The 22,487-nt window shown below is 34.5% G+C and overlaps 1 protein-coding gene across 9 annotated transcripts in view; it reads right to left on the minus strand.

Annotated features, from left to right (window-relative positions):
- The window catches only part of DMD (dystrophin), a 2,157,177-nt gene that overhangs the window by 1,533,557 nt on the left and 601,133 nt on the right, over window positions 1–22,487 (minus strand). For all 9 annotated transcript variants that reach the window (XM_077988314.1, XM_077988313.1, XM_028842274.2 and 6 more), the window contains 2 exons: window positions 19,493–19,643; window positions 202–321 (listed from right to left, as the gene is read on the minus strand). In XM_077988314.1, coding sequence (XP_077844440.1) covers window positions 202–321; window positions 19,493–19,643 — 271 coding nt within the window. The remainder of the gene's footprint in view (window positions 1–201; window positions 322–19,492; window positions 19,644–22,487) is intronic.

Genomic DNA, 22,487 nt, shown 5'->3' on the forward strand with positions numbered 1-22,487 from the left:
CAGGAAACTCATGTAAGCAAATAGTGTACAATGAATGAAATGGTAATTTCCACAAATAGAAAATAATTTGAATTATTTTTAACAAACATATTGTATTCTAAGTATTTTAATATATAAATTGCATTCTGAATTTTTAAAATACTTTTCAAGGTATGCTTCTTTTAAACAACATATTTAGTTAGCTAAACAAAATAATCTGACCTTAAGTTGCTCTTCCAAAGCAGCAGTTGCGTGATCTCCACTAGATTCATCAACTACCACCACCATGTGAGTGAGAGAATTGACCCTGACTTGTTCTTGTTCTAGATCTTCTTGAAGCACCTGAAAGATAAAATGTTTTTAAAAGAAATTAAAATAATAGTCTTACATGTATGTTGAAATCATTTGCTCTCAAATGGTGAAATTTATTTCTGCTACATCTCAGGTAATCCTATTTTTTATTAAACTAGAAACATTCCAAGTAAATTTTCTGCTACGATGCTCAGCAAAATTTATATGTTTCTATTGTCAATTTAACTGGAAAGTATATAAAGAAGACTAATGTTAAGAAAGGTACTGTAGGATGTTCTGCTTCTCGTCCCACTCCCTTTCTCCTTTTGAAGACTTTTCTCCTGAAACTATCAGCACTTCTGGCATTTTCAGGCTCTTCTTCTCTACTGAAGTTCTCCATTACCATAAAAATAAAACAAACTCTTGATCAAACAAACCTGTCCTGCTGCTATCCTCCTATGTGTTCCTCTTTATTGAAAAGAAAAAAAAAGTTTCCTACAGTTACTGTCTCCATATATTTATCTTACTATTCACTTTGCCCACTATCCCACTGAAATACCTTTTGTAAAGGACACTATCAACTTTCATGTCCTAAATTCAATAACCATTTGTTATAGCATCTTACTTGACATGTTGATTACTAACCTAATTGGCCACTCCCACATTCTTGACACCCTCTCTTGATCACCCTCCTAACTATGTGCTACTTTTTTTTCTATATTTTGGAGACGGAGTCTCACTCTGTCACCCAGGGTGGAGTGCAAATGGCGCGAACTCGGCTCACTGCAACCTCCACCTACGAGGTTCAAGGGATTCTCCTGCCTCAGCCTCCTGAGTAGTTGAGATTACAGGTGCACACCACCACACCCAGCTAAATTTTTGTATTTTCAGTAGAGACGGGATTTCTCCACGTTGGCCAGGCTGCTCTCAAACTCCTGACCTCTGGTGATTCACCCACCTCAATCTCCCAAAGTGCTGGGATTACAGATGTGAGCCACTGCACCTGGCCTATGTGCTATTTTTTAGCTCCTTTACTGGTTCTTTCTCTTCTGCTCCAACTACAAATCAGATGTCACTCCTATTTATAAAAACCAATAGACTCCTATCATACTAAGAAAGAAAATTTAACTTCTTTACCTGAAATTCCTATATGATCTAGCACCTGCCTACCTCACCAATCTGACTGTATACCATTCTTGCCCTCACACTGTTTCAGAACAACTTGCTTTCTCTCTCTTCCAAAAATGTGTCAAGCTGTTCCCTCTACCGGGATTGCTTTTCCTCCAGATCTTTAAATAATCTCTTTATCATTCAGGACTCAATGTAAGTATTACCTACCCAGAGCAGCTTTTCATGAGCAAGCTATCCAACATTCCTCCCTAGTAATTTGCTATTTCTGTCATTTTTTAAATCATAGCATTGTCACTACTCATAATGTCTTATGTATCAGTTAGTCCTTTTGTCTCTACTTAACCATCATATGCAATCCACCAGAACAGAGATGCCCTCTGTCCTTCTCACTATGTATTACAAGCAAATAAAGATCAATGAACATTTGTCAGATAAATGGTGCCATGTGGGGGTTTGGGGAAAATATGCACAGATGAGTTTGTTCCTTCCTGATTGCACAAAGATTACAATATAGTAGGAAGAATTAGTGATTTTTAGTGTAATCACAATTACACTAATCTCAACAGAAAATAACCACTTGGTCTCAACTGAACCCTGGGGTAAAACCAGCCTAATTCACATCTTAGCTTTCTAACTTAACAAATGTGGCTCTGAAAAAATCATTTCCCCCTATTAAGTGAGGCTGTCACAAAATAGTATTTCCAATCTTTTTAGAAACATGATGTACAATTATTTTGTAATGATGAACAGGGGTAAACACAGGAATAAATTAGGGGTAAACAAAGGAGGCTGCTCTAGAACCAAGATATCTTGCCTGGGTGCTCCAGATCCCTTAAGACTTTACCCTGTTACACTAATTATTATTATTGGGATTTCTCTGAATAGCTATTTGAGACTTCTAGCCAACTAGTTTGCTTCTTAGAACATTTTGTTATATAACACAAGAGTGGAGAAACAAGTTTGGGACATTTCCTGTTACTTTCTGGCAAACATGCTGTCCCTACTTGCAAAACAACAGTGCTTAGCACCTATCAGTCTAGCTCTTAGGTATTCAAACTCTATGGCAGGTGGAAGGGAACTTATTAGGATGGCTGAATCATAATCTCAAGTGCATGAGCATTTTTATCCTAGGCTTCATATTTTCCAAGCCTCAACATTTTAGAACACTATAAAATCACTTCTTTTTACTTCGTCTCTCTAGATTTTCATGCTACATTTTCAAGTGAAGCAATTTAGAATAAAATGACTATGCATCTATTTTGTGTGTGGAATCTATACTGCCTATCACGCCTTTGACATTCCAGAGCTTATAATGGTTAATAAAACTCTTTCTGCCATGAGGCCAAAAATGGAAACATTAAAATTCAGAGTTGTCCTTGACAGTCATGTTGAATCTGTGTTTTCTGAGTTACATAAGACAGGACTGGGAACATTTTAAATGTGTCAGCCAGGAATGTTTCAAATAATAATTAAAATGATAATTTGGTGGCCAATGTATCATAAGTTGGTTTTCTGAATTTAGCAAATTCTTTTCTGTCCTTCATTATGAGTATATATAATTACATATATTACAAAATTACAAGTAAATAATGCCATAGTTTTCATTTTTACATGTAAATTGCTTTTTCACAATTTTAATATATTTTAGTTAAGAAATGTAAGAAAAACACTGTTTGATCCATGGAATGAATCCAACTCATACTGAGTCTTTTAAAGCATATGTGATCAAATGTACTATTTTCTCCATTACTTAGTTGTTCTGATTTTGTTTCATTTTCCTATTTGTTTTATAATCGAAATGGCATTCTTGCCATATTGATCAAGGGTTTATATTTTATGCTTGGCAGAACTGCTAACACAAAGTACCACTAAAGCGAATTGTGAGATGATAGCATTAAAACCAAACACAAGAACCGTCTCGACTTATGGCGAGTAGAAGGAAATAAAGGAGCAGGAAAAGGCTCTCTACAGTGACTAAGAATGTTGAAGAATCCAGAGTACTGGAGTAAATTTGCATAAGCTGCATTTGATTTAATGTTATTTCCAGTATCTCTTCTCTATGACTTTTTAAAATTATCTCTCTTCTTTCTCAGTTAATCAGGAATTAAACTAAAAAAGATTAAACTGACTTTTCTGAACACACTAAATAGCTGTAAGACAAAAGCTATGGTAAAACTGTAAGCGTATCTCTTATTTTCTCAGACTTCAAATGCAAAATAAATATTAGTGAATATCACACCATTAGCTAATCTCCTTAATATCAGCAAAATACAGATTATAAACTATCCAACGTCCAGGGTTTTTTTTGTTTTGTTTTGTTTTGTTTTAACACTGATTCTTACAAGTAGCAGAAATGCCAAACATACAAAGCTGGAGTTAAAAAGTTCAATTGTTCTGCCAATGTAGGAATCCATGAATAAAGGCCTTGATCACTGGGGTAAAGAATGCCTCCCTGCTTCTCTAGTTGGAAAGACATGGATTCTCAAGAGCATTTAAAAAAAATAATACACTACAGTGTTATGAGGCTATATTTAATTAAAATTTTAAATATTGACTTCTTACGGATTTGAGTTTTTCATAGATGAATTTATACAATGGAGATTTATACTTGATTTGCTAATTAAGCCTGAAATATGAGCCAAATTATTTCCAAATATAGATGTATCACCAGAGAAGTACACAAAAACATTTGTCTATCAGAAAATACCTTCAAATTAAAATATTGTAATATAATATTGTTAAAATATGTTTTTCTTTATTAAAAGCTTCCAGATTGCACACACACATGTATACATACATACTAGGTATTTTATTACGCATTTATTTTCATTATTTTATTAAAGGAATGCTTTTGTAACACCAGATTTCCAAAATCTATCATGTTCCTAATTAAATTTCGTTACCATTATTAGATAGATACAAATGTTACTGATGTTTGTTCTCGAATGTCAAATAATGTATTTTTCTCTTTATGACAAGAGAAAAGGCCAACAGTGAGATTTAACATTAAGAATGCTGAGATTTGATAAACAGTTTTTGTTACACCTCTGTGAAAAATAGTATTTCTTGTAAATAAGTCTCTAGTTAAAGGGTTTAACAAAATTTGTTACTCCCTCAGTACATGTTCCCGATTTTATTATTTAAACATGACTTTTCTTGTACTTCTTTTAAATGCCATCAGTGATACCAAATTCTTCTGGCTCTTGTCCATGTCAAAGTTGGTTTTCAAAGTGGCTTAGAATAACCACTGGAGAGCCACTTCAGTGTTTACTCTAGACCTATGCTATTTTACCCTTTCTTAGCACACATGTAAAATAATACTTAGGAAATAAAGACATGGAATTATGTAAGGCTAGGGAAATTTTTGGTCTGATGTTTAAAGGTGAAGAGCAATAATGAATAGAAAGGTAGCATAACAGAAAACAAAAACAAGGTTGGGTCTCCTGTAAATTCGATGTGAGAAGCTTTTGTTTTACTTATTTCTTTTGGCCATAGCATAGACTCAGCTACCAGAAACAGGAAAGAACAGCTGTTACCTATATGTAGAGTTTTTTTTTTTTTTTTTTTTTTTAAACTACTCCTCCTACTTCACTGAATAACCAACAGCACATTGCCAGTACTTGCAGGTCCTACACACGCACACACCCCCCCCACTAGAAACAACACAGACCACGTGTTCATCATGAATTCGAAGGCCATCTATTGTCTCCAAAAATGACTTTAAAATTAATATATTTAGATGTTTAATTATAAATATTAAGTAGTTGGTAGTTTATCTAAATAAATGCACACATAAGGAAAGACTAATGAGAAAAAAATTGTAGCAAACATAAAATTTGCAAAGGACATTAAGAATTCAGAAGGTTCTAGGAATAGAGATGAGTCTAACATCTAGGAAAGTAGTATCTTTAAAAAGCTGTCTCATGAACAAAAAAAATCCCTAGATACTAATGATCATTATAATGCAAGACATCTGGACAGGAATTGACTTTTTTCCAAATAAAAACTTCAAGTACAAATCAGAAAGTGTTAGGATTTCTTGGGAAATGATGGGGTGGCAGGTAATTTATTTTTTTCACTCTCTTTTCCTCTATGCCCCATTCTTTCTACCACCTCTACACTGGGCTAGGCTCTATATCCCTTGCCAGCCTGAATGAAATGATCTGGAAATGACTTTCAATTTTATTTGCAGTGAAATATTCACTTTGCTAAGCCTGGCTGGTCACAGTATTGTCTAGCTTTCCATGAAGATCTATTTATGGTATGTAACTTTGTTATAAATTTGCTGAATATTTTAAATAATCTTTCCCAACAGGCTCCCCTAGAAAAGCTTTTGATATTCACTTACTTAAATGTGATTGAATATCTTTATTAGTCCTTATATCAGAACACATTGATTTTATCTTTTTGTTAGAAATGAATGTTTATGTTTCTGCCAACTCCTAAGCTACCAAATGGGGGTTCTGAAAGACTGTTTCAATGGAGAGATTTGAAAGACTATAAAAGCACACTAAATGTTTCTCAATAGCCTGTAGGGGACTCAATAAATATGAAAAGAAACTGTTTTAAAAATAAAGTAGACAATTAATGTACCCCTACATATGGAAAAGGACATAGGATGAAATAGATTGACCGAAACTTGCGCATGACTTTGAGGAGACAGTAAAACTGTAGGCAAAAGTGTAGCATCTGAAATCAGATTTTCTATGTGTAATTCCTGGAAGCATCAATGACCAACCACGTGACTTTGAGAAAGTCATCAACCACACCAAGCCTCAGCTTCCTAATTTCAAAATTGAGATAACAAAACTGCCTCTTTCTTTATGTGGTTAAGAAGATTGAATAAGGTCAAATTGTTTCACATTTTGCCTGGAAAACAGTATAAATTCCAAAAATATTAGCATCTAATTCATTGAAAGAATTCATATTTAGCCATATTTATATCAAATATTTTAAACTAAACTGTAATAATCTAAATACTTATCTATTTTACCCTCATCTAATACATTCTGACTATCATCCTTTCTAATAGACATCATAAGTACAGAAAAAAAATGTGATTTTTTAAAAGTCATGAAAAGAATTGCTGAAGTTACAGCAAAGTTTTAAGGTCTGGAGAAACACACAGTTAAGTGTTAAATCCTTAAATAATACTTGAACTTCCAATTCTATTTATACTACATTAACAAAAGTAGGTTCGAACTACCTGATCTGATGGTATCATAGAAAAATTTGCATGGTCAGACATATGTCATGGAGTGAGGACAGTCCCTAATCACCAAATGGTAGCCCTCAACTCTCATGCCTTTCCTACTCTTTCTACAATCCATGCATGCACCCACCTACACATTCTACATATACAGAATTAAAATCAGATCAAAGTAAAAACCAGTAACATTGAATAAATAATTATAAAATGCCTTTACTGAAAATACTTATTGAAAAATAAAAGAACAAGATTATTGGGAGAGAGTTGGGGTAGAAAGTTTCAGGCAGAGCACAGAGGAAATGATATGCATTGTGCTGCTAAACAGAATATAGTTGTGAAATTCAGTTCCAATGATTATCCTCCTGCTCAGAAACTACTGCCATGCTTATCATAAGCCTATGTTCCTGTTTCCCTTATAGTCCCTTCTACCTCTATTTTAAAGAAAGAACTACAGGATTAATGGTGATGAATTATTAAGCATTTTGATTCTGAGTATTTAAGGCGTAGCTACCACTACTGCTTACTCTACATTTGAAGACTCATATGCACTCAGTCTCTGTACCTTCTATCCAGACATCCCCAATCCTGTGAAACCAAGTGCCACAACATCTTCAAATCTCTTTGCCACTTCTCTGCATTTGTTCTAGTCTCTAGGATCTCAGGTGGAGTCAAGCTTCACTGGAATCTCAAAACGGACAGAAATGGTCTCGGTTCAAAGGCAGACAGGTTAAAGTTAAAATCAGAATCTACCAATTACTACTGAAGTTACCTTGAACAACTCCTTAAACTCTTTGAACACATTTATTTGTCTGTAAAATCAAAATCAAGGATTAATATCCTTCCAGGTCAGACATTTATAGAACACTCTATTCTACGACTACAGAATGTACATTATTCTCATCTGCACATGGATCATTATCAAAAATTGAAAATTGTGGCTAGGCCACAAGGTGGTTAACACATTTTTAAAAATCAAAATCATATCAAGCATCTTCTTGAAACACAGTGGAATAAAACTAGAAATGAATATCAAGAAGACTCCTTAAATCTATACAAATACATGGAAATTAAACAACCCGCTCCTGAATGATCTTTGGACAATGAAATCAAGGAAGAAATTAAAACTTTTTGAAACAAATGAAGAGACACACATAACATACCTCAACCTCTGGGATACAACAGAAGCAGTGCTAAGATGGATATTTACAGCATTAAATGCCTACACCAAGATAGAAAGATCTAAAATTAGCAACCTAATATTGTATTTCAAGGAACTAGAAAACAAGAACAAACCAAACCCAAAGCTAGCAGAAGATAAGAAATAACAAAGATCTGCTCTGTCACCAAGCTGGAATGCAGTAGCGCGATCTTGGCTGACTGCAACCTCAGCCTCCCGAGTACAAGCGATTCTCCTGCCTTAGCCACCCAAGTAGCTGGGACTACAGGTGCCTGCCACCACGCCCAGTCAATTTTTGTATTTTTAGTAGAGACGGGGTTTCACAATGTTGGCCAGGATGGTCTCAAGCTCTTGACCTTGTGATCTAACCACCTCGGCCTCCTAAAGTGCTGGGATTACAGGCATGAGCCACTGCGTCTGGCCGAAAAAACTATTAAAAAATTTTTTTTAAATCATAGAAGATACAGGTTTCATGAGCCTAATGGAATTAACCTAGGAATGCAAGGCAGTGGAAATTTCCGGATAATGTGTAATAAGGCCAGAAAGCAACCTGTCAATGTCCAAAGTTTCCACGACATAAATTGAGTGATCAGAGTAGCTGCCCCCCCCCAAAAAGAAATAAAGATCAGAGCAGAACTAAATGAAACCGAGATAATAAACGGAAAAATTAAAAAATTAAAGTCATTTATTTGAAAAGATAAACAAAATTAATAGACTACTAGCTAGATTAACCAAGGAAAAAATAGAGGAATCAAATAAGCAAAGTCAGAGATGATAAATGTGACATTACAACTGATACCATAGAAATACAAAAGATTATCAGAGACTACTAGGGGCATCTCTAGGTACACAAATTAGAAAATTTGGAGGAAGTGAATACATTCCTGGATACATATCAACTCCCAACATTGAACCACAAGAAGCAAAATTCTTGGACAGACCAATAACAAATAGTGAAACTGAATCAGTAATAAAATATCTCCCCAAAAAATAAAGCCCAGGACCAGACATATTCAGCCAAATTCTACCAGACCTGCAAAGAACTGGTACCAATCCTACTGTAACTGTTGCAAAAAATCAAACCAGAGGAAATTCTCCCTAACTCATTCTATGAAGCCAGTATCACCCTAATACCAAAGGTAGGTAAGGACACAACAAAATGGAAACCACAGGCCAATATCCCTGATGAACACAGATGCAAAAATTCTCAACTGAATACTGGCAAACCAAATGCAAAAGCGTATCAAAAAGATAATACATCACAATAAAGTGAGCTTTATTCCAGGTATGTAGGGATGGTTCAACATATGCAGATCAATATATGTGATTCACCACATTAACAGAAATAAAAACAAAAACCACAGGATCATCTCAATAGATGCAGAAAAGGCATTTGATAAAATCCGGCATCTCCCCATGGTAAAAACCCTCAACAACTAGGCATAGAAGGAACAGATCTCAAAATAGCAAAAGTCATATATGACAAACCAAGAGCCAACACTGTACTGAACAGGAACATGTTGAGAGCACCTGTCTCCCCCAAGAACTACAACAAGACAAGGATACCCATTTTCACTTCTCCGATTCAACATAGTACTGGAAGCCCTAGCTAGAGCAATCAGGCAGGAGAAAGAAATATAAGGTATCCAAATTGGGAAAAAGAAAGTCAAATGACTTCTCTTCACTGATTATAGGATTTTATATCTAGAAAACCCTAAAGACTCCTCTAAAAGGCCCCTGTATTTGATAAATGACTTCAGTACAGTTTCAGGATATGAAATCAATGTACAAAATTGGTGGCATTTCTATACACCAATAATGATCAAGCTGAGAACAAAATCAAGAACTCAATCTCATTTACAACAACTACAAAAAAAAAAACAAGAAACAAAACAAAAAAACCTAGAAATGCCTTTAAGCAAAAAAGTGAAAGATCTCTACAAGGAGAACTACAAAACATCAATGAAATAAATCATAGATGACACAAACAAATGGAAAAACTTTCCCCTTCTCATGGATTGGAAGAATCAATATTGTTAAAATAGCCACACTGCCCAAAGCAATCTACAGATTGAACAAAGTCCTTATAAATTACCAACATAATTTTCCACAGAATTAGAAAAAAATACTAAAATACATAGAGAATCAGAAAAAAGCCCAAATAGTCAAAGCAATGCTAAGCAAGAAAAATAAAGTTGAAGGCATCACATTACCTGACTTCAAATTATACTACAAGGCTACAGTAACCAAAACAGCATGGATACTGGTATAAAAACATATACATATAGATTGATTTGACCAAATTAAGAACCCACATATAAAACCATATACCTATGACAAATGAATATTCAACAAAGTAAAAAAAAGTATATATACACCGTCCTATTCAATAAATTGTGCTGTAAATATTGGATAGTCATAAGCAGAAGAATGAAACTGGGCCATGTATCACCATATACAAAAATTAACTCAAAATGGATTAAAGACTTAAACGTAAGACCTGAAAATATAAAAATCCTAGAAGAAAATCTAGGAAAAACTGTTCTTAACACTGGCCTGCGCAAAGAATTTATGACTAAGTACTCAAAAATAAAAACAAAAATAGACAAATGGAGCTTAATTTTAAAATCATCTGAACATCAAAAGAAATGATCAACAGAATGAACAGACAACTTATAGAATGGAGAACAATTCGGAACTATACATCTAACAAAAAAACTAATATCCAGAATCTACAAATAACAAGAAGAAAAATAGATAAACCCATTAAAAAGTAGGCAAAGGACACTAGCAGATATGTTTTAAAAGAAGATATATAAGCAGCCAACAAACATATGAAAAAATGTACAACACCACTAATCATCAGAGAAATGCAAATTAAAACCACAAGGAGATATCATCTCACACCAGTCAGTACGGCTATTATTTTTTTTTCCAATGTCATTTAAAAAATTTGTGGGTACAGAGTACGGGTATTTGTGGGGTACATGAGATGTTTTGATACAGGCCTGCAACGTGAAATAATTGCATCATAGAGAACTTAGTATCTATCACCTCAAGCATTTGTCCTTTGTCTTACAAGCAATCCAATTATAATCTTTCAGTTATTTTGAAATGTACAAGTTATTATTGACTATAGTTACCCTATGATATGATCAAATAGTATGCCTTTTTGTTCTAACTATAATTTTTGTACCCAATAGCCATCCCCACTTCCCTTCCACCACCCTTCCCAGTCTCTGATAACCATCCTTCTACTCTGTTTCTATGACCTCAATTGTTTTTTTTTTTTTTTTTGGATCCCACAAATAAGTCAGAACATATGATATGGCTGTCTTTCTGTGCCTGGCTTATTTCACTTAACATAATGATCTCTAGTTCCATCCACACTGTTGCAAATGACAGTATCTCATTCTTTTTAAAAGGATAGCTATCATTAAAAAAGTCAAAAAACAACAGGTGTTGGCAAGGATGTGGAGAAAAGAAAATGTTTATACACTCTTGGTGGGAATGTAAGTTAGTACAACCATTATGGAAAACAGTATGGAGATTTCACAAAGAACTCAAAACACAACTATTCGATCCTGCATCCTAGTACTGGGTATATACTCAACAAAAGCAACAAAAAGTGTTACATGAAAAATACACTGCAGTTGTATGTTTATCATAGCACTATTTACAATAACAAAGAAACAACCTAAGTGCCCATCAGTAAATGATTGGATAAAGAAAATGTGACATCCACATGTATATATACTACACAGTGTATACACAGAATACTACACAGTGATAAGAAACTATGAAATCCCATCTTTTAAGCTACATGAATAGGAACTAGAGGCCATTATCCTAAGTGAAGTAACTGGGAAACAGAAACTTAAATGCATTATGTTCTTGCTTATAAGAAGAAACTAAACAAAGGGTACACATGGACATCTAGAGTGGAATAATATAAACTGGAAACTACAAAATATTAAAGGCTGGTAGTGGGGTGAAGGGTGAAAAATTACCTATTGAGTATAGTGTTCGTTATTCAGGTAATGGATATATTAAAATCCCAGACTCCACCACTACACGATATATCCATGTAATAAACCTGTACATGTAACCCCTCAATCTATTTTAAAACTCTTTCTAAGACATGTTTATTACTAGAGTTAAATGAGATAATACATTAAATTCAGCTTGTACAGTGCTTAGATTTGGTAGGTGGTGAGGAAATGCTTATTTTCTTTCATTTCTGACATAGTCACATTATCCTTCCATCCTTACAGTAAGATTCATGGAAATAGCTCTTTTGAGCATCAGTATTTATTTCTAATAACTTGGTAATCACATTCTATTTTAATTATTAAATATCCTCAGTGTGCCAAAACTGTAGACCATTATGTAAAAATAGTTTAGTGCTTTTTTCGTCTTACTAGATATGACTTAGATTTTTAATTGTTAAAGTATACAGTACCATTACTTCCAATGAATAGAGTACTACCAGATTTACCAGCAGAAATCTACTAGTACTAGAAATCTACTAGAAGTTCTGTTTATAACAGAAATATTAAACATGATAGTACTCCATATTCTTCAGAAAAAGTATCATATTCAACCTTATTTAACATGGGACTGGATTTACGGTCATGCATTTTAAGATACATTCATACATTTGCTGAGGAAAATTATTGCCTTAAAATTCATGTTATCATATGTGTCTTAGCTTTCTTGTAAGGTTTCCCTAAAATGCATTCTAAAATGTTTTTTATAATTAAATAATTTATTTACATTATTAATTTTGTATTACCTATACAAAATAACTGAAATTGATTGTTACAGTACTGGTTCAGAAAAAGAGAGACATTTTACATGAGACTAACTCAGTAAGCGAGAATTAGGGTCCTTATTTTCCTTGCTTTAAACCCCGCTGCAGAGGTCAATGTCTTCTCATGAGGAAGCATTATAGGAGTAATGAAGTATAATAACTAACGTTAGTGCCTCTAAGATGAGAGAGTCTTCAGCAGCTATAATTTTTGTAGCAGTACTGATATACTTTAAAACAAAGTAGTATGCTGCTATAAAGACACATGCACACGTATGTTTATTGTGGCATTATTCACAATAGCAAAGACTTGGAATCAACCCAAATGTCCATCAGTGACGGACTGGATTAGGAAAATGTGACACATATACACCATGGAATACTATGTAGCCATAAAAAAGGATGAGTTTGTGTCCTTTGTAGGGACATGGATGCAGCTGGAAACCATCATTCTCAGCAAACTATCGCAAGAACAGAAAACCAAACACCGAATGTTCTCACTCACAGGTGGGAATTGAACAATGACATTACCTGGACACAGGAAGGGGAACATCACACACCAGGTCCTATTGTGGCCGGGGTGGGGGAGGGACAGCATTAGGAGATATACCTAATGTGAATGACGAGTTAATGGATGCAGCACACCAGTATGGCACATGTATACATATGCAACAAACCTGCACGTTGTGCACATGTACCCTAGAACTTAAAGTATAATGAAAAAAAAAAGAAGAAAAAAAAAAAGCTGTGACATTCTAAGTAATGTTACTGAATCAATACTCAGTAACTTCTAATAAGCTAAATAATAATCTGATTGCTAGAAACACTTGATTTGTAAAATAAGAACATGGGCATGCATTTTATCATGATTATTAATAATCTATAGCATTACTGTGCAAATATACCCTTGGACTATGATGCTTGTTAATAGAATGCTTATGGGAAATTAGAAGTCTTCTCAATTAGATTAAAAAACTGTAACTGAATATCATGCACATACTACTATGTAGACTATACAAGTGACGTTCTTTCTTTACATAAACTTCCAATCATTTATGTCAAAATAATAATACTACCACTCAAATCAATTTCATAGTCAATGGTTTACCACTATTAAGATATTTGAATATGGGAATGCAACAGAGATAGAAGGAAATAAGAAAAGTCAGAGACTGAAGACACCAGATACAACATCACCAGGTAAGCCACTTTATAGATATATTTTTCTACACCTTTATGATTTTTTTTTTTGCTGTACACACAACTTTTTAATTTGTCAAAATTTCATGCCCTTGTCAGAAAGTTAACCATGATGAAGATGGTTTGAGAAATAAAACTAGTCAATATTATCAGAACATCTGTTCTAAAAACACTTACTGAGCATCAACTATTGACTAAGTACTCTGAAAACACAAAAGAAATCTGGCTCTCTGGTTATAACACAGTATTTTTTTGGATTTTATTGTTTATCCTCCTTACCATCATAACCATGAAACTTTCATTAAGCACTTATGAGGGCAAAAGACAGGAAATAAAATGAAACCTCACAGCAGAAACAAATAACGTGTAATTTTAACCATGCTAAATATGAGAGAGAGCTTGCTAAGCACTAAAAGCACTACTTGATCCTATGTCATTGTCAGACTTAACTGAGTCACTTATCCTTCTTCCAACTATTGCATTTCTCTTTTTATACTGCCTATTTTCTTAATTCCAGCTCTCAGGTCCCAGTTGCCCAGTCCCAGAATCTATTATTTTGAGCTTTTTGTTCATTTCCTAAATCTAGTTCTATTGGTTTTGATTTGATCTCCGGAATGCTTTATACCTGTTTACAATTTTCATTGACATTGCTCTCATTCAGGCTCTATACACTTTCTGCAATATCCTCTTAACATGTTTTCTGGCCTCCTGTTTTCTCTTCTCTTTCATTTATCTTCAAAAAATATCTTCTTAAATATTAAGGTAAGTTTTCCTAAATTGCTGCTCTTTCTAGTTTAATTTCTCACGAATAATGGTTTCCTGTTACTTATAGAACTACTAGCAAATGCCTGAGTCTTTTATATAAGACTCATGATCAACCTCCATGATCAGGCTTAAATCCTCCAGCATTAAGTATACTACAAGATTTCATAAATGATTGGTTTCTGTATTCTTCACAGCACCCATGTGCTATAATGAGTGTTTGTTCAGTGATACGGAATAGAATGCAATGGAATGAAATGAAATGTCAGATCCTTTGGCAGAATTATACCTAAACCTTCTCTGTAATATGAACATGTAGATCATTTTAAAGGTCACCAGATGAGGATATTTCACAATCTTGGCAACCCAAATGTCTGCCTTTAACTAACCTTCAAGGAAAGCATAGGTGACTGAGCTTCTAAGAGGCTACTCAGTTTGTATTAATCAGTATTTCACATAGAACATTCACTGAAGTCAGAATATAGAGTATATATTTACATCTGCAAATTCTAGTAATTTGTGAAGTCTTTGTTGATGCTGTCACCAACGTAATGTATCTATGCACAAAAGTCTAAATCTCTCAGAAGAATGGAAAACCTAGGAAGAAAACTGAGCTTTAAACTTCATCCCAGTCTCACTGTGCCAGGAGACAAAAGATTTCACTGTTAAATATTTTCCTTTTGATAAAAATGTCTTCCAAAATGGCAAACTTCTTTACTATTAATGAAAGCTCAAGGCTTTTACTCCTCAATAACATCATGCCACTCCTTCGAGGGAAAAACCTTTCATTCTTTATCAACATCACTAATAAATTCTATCCCTTAAGACAAAAATGACCAGCTAGAATTATATGTGATATATTTTTTCACAGGGGAATGAGAGGTTCGATTTGTTTACTCACCAGAGAGAATCACTCTTAGGTGCCTCAGATCTAAAGCAAACCTCTAAATACTCTCCCCAAAGCAATGTCTAAGAATGAATGGTTTATCCCAAATGTTGCAGCCAATTGAACTTTTCTCGGTTACCCAGACTAAAGGGTTTGGCTAGATTTAATAGTAACCACCATATAGGATCAACTGCTTTACCTTACCTAATTGCCAGGTTCAGTAAAAGTGACTTATCTTCCTGGCATTTCACAGTGTCTGAATTTCTAGCCTGCCTCATAATAAAATACTGTTGAAATGAAGATAGCAAAGGATCCTGTCACAGAATATACAGAGGCATATCTGTAATATTCACGGTGTACTTGCAAGATTTGCAAACATTTTAATCTTGCCCTCCATTTGAGAGAGAGAACAGGCGACCTCTGATCTGAGTAGAATTTAAATCAATTCCCAGCAATAAAATCCGTATCTTTTCTTTAATTTTGTCATCTGCAATCATCTTTAAGAAAAAAATGGTGATGGCACAAGGATTTAATGTCTATTTACACAAAGCTAAAAATAAATATTAGAAGTTTGGTGATACAGTAGATGGGAGTTGCTTTTGTGGGTACTCTAAGGTTACTGATGTATTTTGTTGTCAGAAGGAGAAATTTCCTTGCTTTCAATGATTTACAATTCTTGGGAAGAAAAACTGAAAAGTGATTCAATGACTATATATATAGGGCTTTAGTTTGAACTCAGTTACCCAAAGAAGTAATATTTATTTTCTTTTGTTTTATGAAATGTGCCAAGACTAACAAAATAGTATTCCTTTAATTCTGTATGTATGTTCCTTTCAGTGTTAAAAGACAATATAATGTACATGTTTCATGTTTTAAATAAATTCAACTCTTTGCTAAATTGTTTGATGTTAAGTCACCTTCTTCTCACCAAAATTGTTCCCAAGTAACAAAAGAGCATTATCAATTTTCAGGACTTGAATATAAATCTTCCTTCCTTTGTCTTAATTTTATTTAAAAAGACTTTTGTTCTGAAGAGTGCTCAAATAGTTAAAAGTAGGAGTTGGCCTTACTCTCTGAGCCAGCAAACCAATGCCTTCTGGCCTCTTTATGTCCTTTAAATAAATAATTCCTGGATGTAAAATGTTCCATAACCAACTTGCATATAATCCTGTTGCCTTCTTTTGTTTCAAATTTTTTCTTCAAGGCAATTTCATACTCATTAGAAATGGCATACTTTCAAGTAATGAATCATCTATTGAAATTTTATGACAATATTTGTCAAACATTTTCCATTTCATTCACAAAACATTTCAGGTACCTGTCAGAATATTAAGATCCTGGAGAGCTTGTCTCACCTAAATGAAGAGTCTATTCAGCATCCCAAGCTAAGAACTTCCTTCCCAGCGGCCCTAAGTTATCCATACTTAGCTGTGCTAACATTCTCCTTCCACTGCTCTTTTGGAGCTCTTCTTCCTGGCTTTCTCTTTACACTCCAGGCATCCGGCACCAGTGTCCTGCCTTCTGATGTTCAGTGTTACTTGGCCTAATCTTGGTCTTTTCTAAAATACTTCAAGTTCCAAAAGTATTGGATACATTAAAACTATGACTGGAAGGAACACTAGAAACAAACTGACTCAACACTTTTCTTTCCAAAGTAAAGATTTAGAGAACCTGGGACATTAAGTGATGTTGGAAAATGACAATACAGTTAGTGGTAGAACTGGAGCTCGAACTCTGGCTTCTAGTGGGACAAGTTTGTCTTGGGTTAGATTCCTCCAAAAACACATCTTGAGCAAAAGACTTGGGAACAAATGGTTTATTTGGAGGGTGAACCCTTAAGGCATTATGAGAGCATGGAGACATTCAGGAAGTTACCTTGTGTATATCTGGAGCTCAGTTCTACGGGGGAATCTCTGAAAGACTGTAGAGAATATATGTTAGAAATGTCCCACTATGGGACAAAGATTCTATGGGATTTCTCTATCGACTTTTACTACTCATTGGCTAAGGGCAGCTCTGGCAGCACTAATTGCACCTCCTGTCTGCCTTCAAACTGGCTGAAATGCTTCTGCACCAGAAATGCCCTCAGGGAGAGAGAAGCCACTGCTGTACATCAACCTTGTCCAATCCATGACCCAGGATGGCTTTGAATGTGGCCCAACACAAACTTGTAAACTTTCTTAAAATATTTTTGCAATTATTTCTTCTAGTTCACCAGCTATCGTTAGTGTATTTTATGTGTGGCCCAAGACAATTCCTCCAATGTGGCCCAGGGAAGCCAACAGGTTGGACACCCCTGGTGTATATAGCCACTCTCTGCATGTAACTTCCAGTGTAGGCCAAGGGGAAAGGGCAGATATAGTGTCAACCAGAGAAGCAAATGTGCCACAGAGCAAAAGTGGTACTATTAGAGAACTAGCACTGTACCTAACTTCTTCATCAGATGTTCAATTAGTATCTATGTGACAAGTAATCACAGTCACAATTTCTACCTAACTACAATACAGTTGATGCTTTTTTCCTGATGGCATAGCAGATGAGGATTACCATAGTTACAGCTCTTCTTAAATGCTAGATCTTCAACTGCTGTGACCAAAGGACTCCTGGGGGTCAGTACAGTAAGAGCTGGCCCCATTTGTCATTGAAAACTGAAGCTCATTAAACTAAAAAAAAAAAAAAAAAAAAAAAACCTCTAGAACTTAGAAATAAATGTATCTTTTATTTGCATGGAAAACTGTAAAACTATATCTGACTGAATATTATAAAAAGAGATAATTAAGTTAGGCAAAAGGCAGATTTAGGAGGTATGAAGTAAAGGAGCAGATATTCCCTTTCAAAGCCATAAATCCAACAACCACAGATCATAAGTAGAGTTGCCAGATAAAATAAAGGACACTCAGCAAAATGTGAATTTCAGATAAACAATGAATAATCTGGGACACACACTGAGAAAATTATTTGTTGTTTATCTGAAATTTACATTTATGTAGGCTTCTTTTATTTTTGTTTGCTACATATGGCAACCCTAATCCTGGGACAACTACAAAGGATCTTCTGTGTGTGCGTATCCTCATGAATTGAGCAGGAGTCTATTTCAACAATAAAACTCAGAGCTAATTGTAATATTTTATGGCATTGATTAAAATAAAGTACCCTCATAATTTTGGATCAGAAATATTATTGTAGAAGTCTCAATCACAGAAACAAAAAATAAATGCTTTCTGGCAGCGAGGGAGCGTAACTGGAAATGTACAAGTAAACTGAAGAAACAAGATGAAAATATTAACATTTTTAAAATGTCATATTTTATAGAAAAGCAATGCTTCAGACCCTCATTTATCAAGCTTGGCCGGCTTCAAGTTACTATAAATTGAATGTAAAATTACATTAAAAAAATCATAGCCTTATTATTTAAATTTGTATTACAAGTAATCCCTATGCAGTCTTTCTTCCAGGAAAGCAAATTTTTAATAAATCACACATCCTGTACTGTTCTCATCCACAAATATGTTTGATTTCTTTTCCAAATACGAAAAGCCTAGTTATGTTATATTTTTTAAAAAACAACAACAAATGTCTTAATCCATTTTGTGCTGCTATAACAAAAATAACTGAGACTGGGGTAATTTAGGAAGAACGTAAATTTATTTTTTCACAATTCTTGAGTCTGGGAAATCCAAGATCAAGGTGTTAGCATCTGGTGAGGGCCTTTTCAGAGTTTTCACATGGTGGTGCATGGTGGAGGGTCAAGAGACAGGAGAACACTGTGTGAAGCCTCTTTTATAAGGGCCTTGATCCTATTCATAAGGGAGAAGCCCTGATGGATTAATCACCCTTAAATATTCCACCTCTTAATACAATCACCTGAATTTTGGAGGGGACTCATTCAAGCTATTGCAACAAAGATGGTAAAAATAATTTTTAAACTATGGCTGACTTTAAGTTTTAATTTTCTCCCATCAACCATGTCATCTGTGTTATTGTGTATAGATAATATACACAAAGTTTGCTTTCTAGTAGAAAGCATACAACATAAGATACACCTACCTTATGTTGTTGTACTTGGCGTTTTAGGTCTTCAAGATCAGGTCCAAGGGGTTCTTTCTCCATTTTCCTTGTTCTTTCTTCTGTTTTTGTCAGCCAGTCATTCAACTCTTTCAGTTTCTGATTCTGGAGATCCATTAAAACTCTATGTAAACTGAAAATTTGAAAGAAGTCTATTATTACACCTCTTTTAAAACAACTTATTACTGAACATCGCAATGTAAAACAACAGAATTTATAATATAAGGAATGTTCACATTTGGGGGCATCTACTGGACATTGAGAAGGATGTAAGGAAAGCCCACTATCAATCGTCCCTGGAACTCTTATTTCTCAGACCTATAATCATTCACAAATCCTGATTTCTAAAAAGTTTCACATAACCAACTAAATGTGAACATGCTAACTGAAGTGCAAAGCATCTGATAACTGACTTAGTAGTATATTTTGGCAGTTGTTCATTTACATTCTCATTATTTAATACGTGTGGTGGTTAAAGATGGCCACAAATTCTTTGTCCATCTTCCCTTCAAGAGATGAGGTCTATTTTCCATCCCTGTGAATATGATCAGGACTTGTGACTTTTTTTTTGACCATAGAATGTGACATAACTGACACCACACCAAATCCAAGTGTAGGCTGCAAAAGAACTGGCAGCATTTGTATTTTTCCTCTCTTGAAGCCTAGATTCCATGCTGTAAAGGAGGCCAGGCTACACTACTGAATCATTAGAGATCATATAGGAGTGATTCTGGAGGATGAAATATTATATTGGAAGTGAGCTTCCAGCTCATTGCAGCCCAAGGAGTGACCCCAGCTATAACACCAGTAATACAAAAACAACCTGGCTGAGCCCTGCTTATATTCTTGATCTTCAGAATCATGACGCAATTATAAATTGTTTTAACGCATTAAGTTTGGACGCCATTTGACACACAGAAATAGGTAAATGAAAGCATGCTTTTTTCCCCACAAAGATATAGAAAATAGTGGGCTGGGTAATGAATTTAAAGTCCAAAGGCCTAGGTTCACAGCCCAGCGGTAAGCTCTACAACCAGGTTCTTAAACGTTCTCAGTTACATTTCCAGTATCAGGGACATGGGATAATGCTTTGCCTATTAATTACACAAGTTTGTGTTGAGGATGAAAATACATTAAGGTTCTTTCATTAATTCAACCAAAATTTGAGATGTAAATGGGAAGCGTTAATGGTTATTTCAAGAGAAACAGTCTTTATAAATATCATGTTTAAAGTATTTTTCAAAACTATATTCTGAACATTGATCTTATAAACGGGATATAATTTGAATTAGGAATATATTATTTTGAATACATAACTGTATTCTAAAATCTTTAGTGGAAGTTTCCATTAATCACCACATTTAAACACACAAAGTGCACACATAGCTGAGAGTGTTTTTTAATAGACTTAATTTTTTGGTTTACATTTACAAAAAATTAATGAGATTATAATACAAAGAGTTATCATATAACTTGCACTCAGTCTCTCCCATTTTATTAACATCTTATGTTATTATGGAACATTTGTTACAATTAATGAACCAATATTTGTGCATTATTATTAGCTGGAGTCTATATTGTATTCTGATTTCCTTAGATTTAAACTATTTTTTTTTTTTTGTATTTCAGTATCTCTTCAAGGATTCCATATTACACTTAATTGTCCTGATTCCTTAATCTGCTTTTGGCTATGATAGTTTCTCAGAATTTTTCTGGCAGTTTTTAAAAGTGCTGGCCAGGCTGGTATTTTGTAGTATGCCTCTTAGTGGGAATTTGTCTGAATTTTTTTTCCTCATAATTAAACTGGGGTTTTTGAAAGACCACAGAGGTAATGGGCCATTTTAATCACATTTTATCAAGCATATATACTCTCAACATGACTTATCAATGTTAACTTTGACCACTTGGCTAAAGTAACAGGTGTCACATTTATCCACTATAAAGTTACTCTTTCCCCCTCCTTTTACACTATTTTTTAATAAGAAAGTCACTATACACAGTCCCCATGGAGTGGGGAGTTATATTCTCTTTCTGTGAGGGCAGAGAAGTTACATAAGTTATTTGGAGTTTTTTCTGCATTGGAGATTTGTCTCTATTCCTCCATTTATTTATGAAATTACTTATTTATATAACATGGCCTCATGTATAGTTATTTGATACTTTGGGCTAAATCCAGTATTAGTTTCTGCTTTGGATTTTTGCTCAAATAGTTTCAGCTTTGGACACTGGGAACTCTCTTGGTTGGCGACTGACATATCCCATTAAAGTTTTTTGTTTAGGGCAGGGCTGTGGAGTTGAGCATGTTCTTACTTTCTGGCACTACCAAATGCTTCAGGTTCATTTTCTATACTGCCTTTCTTAGTTTTAGAATCAGCCGTTTCTCCACAGTGTTCTAGTTTTTTTTTTGGGGGGGGGGAATGTTACTGGAACCCAAGATCCTGTTGCTAGGTATGCTTGTTGCTTCTAGGGTGTTGTAGCTTACAGGACATCCGGGTTGACATAAAGAAGTGGATGTACGAGTGCGTACTCACCCATAAATACTTTATGTAATTACCTCATCTGTAGCAAGCTAAATATTAATCTATCCATATCTCTCCATCTTGTGACTTCTGTCCTTTATCTGTGAACTACCTCTTCAACAGTAAGAATTTGACTTAAATTAGAAGTTGTTACAAGAAACTCAAAAATGATTTCTTTAAACTAGAAGCTGAGATGACCCCTGTTCCATGTTTGGCTCCTCGTGCTGCTGAATCCACAGAGAAAGGGGTTACCACACAGAACCTAAGCGCAAATGGTCAACTGAGTTCATCCTATACAATGCAGGGCAAGTAGGACTACATCAGAAAATTACAGGCATTTGCCAGGAGTCTCTTAGTATCCCCATATACAATAATGTTAACCAATAAAAAAATAAATAAATAAAAATTAAAAAAAAAAACAGAAGATACTCGATCGATATGGAACCACTAATAATATG

The sequence above is a fragment of the Macaca mulatta genome, chromosome X (genome assembly GCF_049350105.2).
Source record: "Macaca mulatta isolate MMU2019108-1 chromosome X, T2T-MMU8v2.0, whole genome shotgun sequence".
NCBI lineage: Eukaryota > Metazoa > Chordata > Mammalia > Primates > Cercopithecidae > Macaca > Macaca mulatta.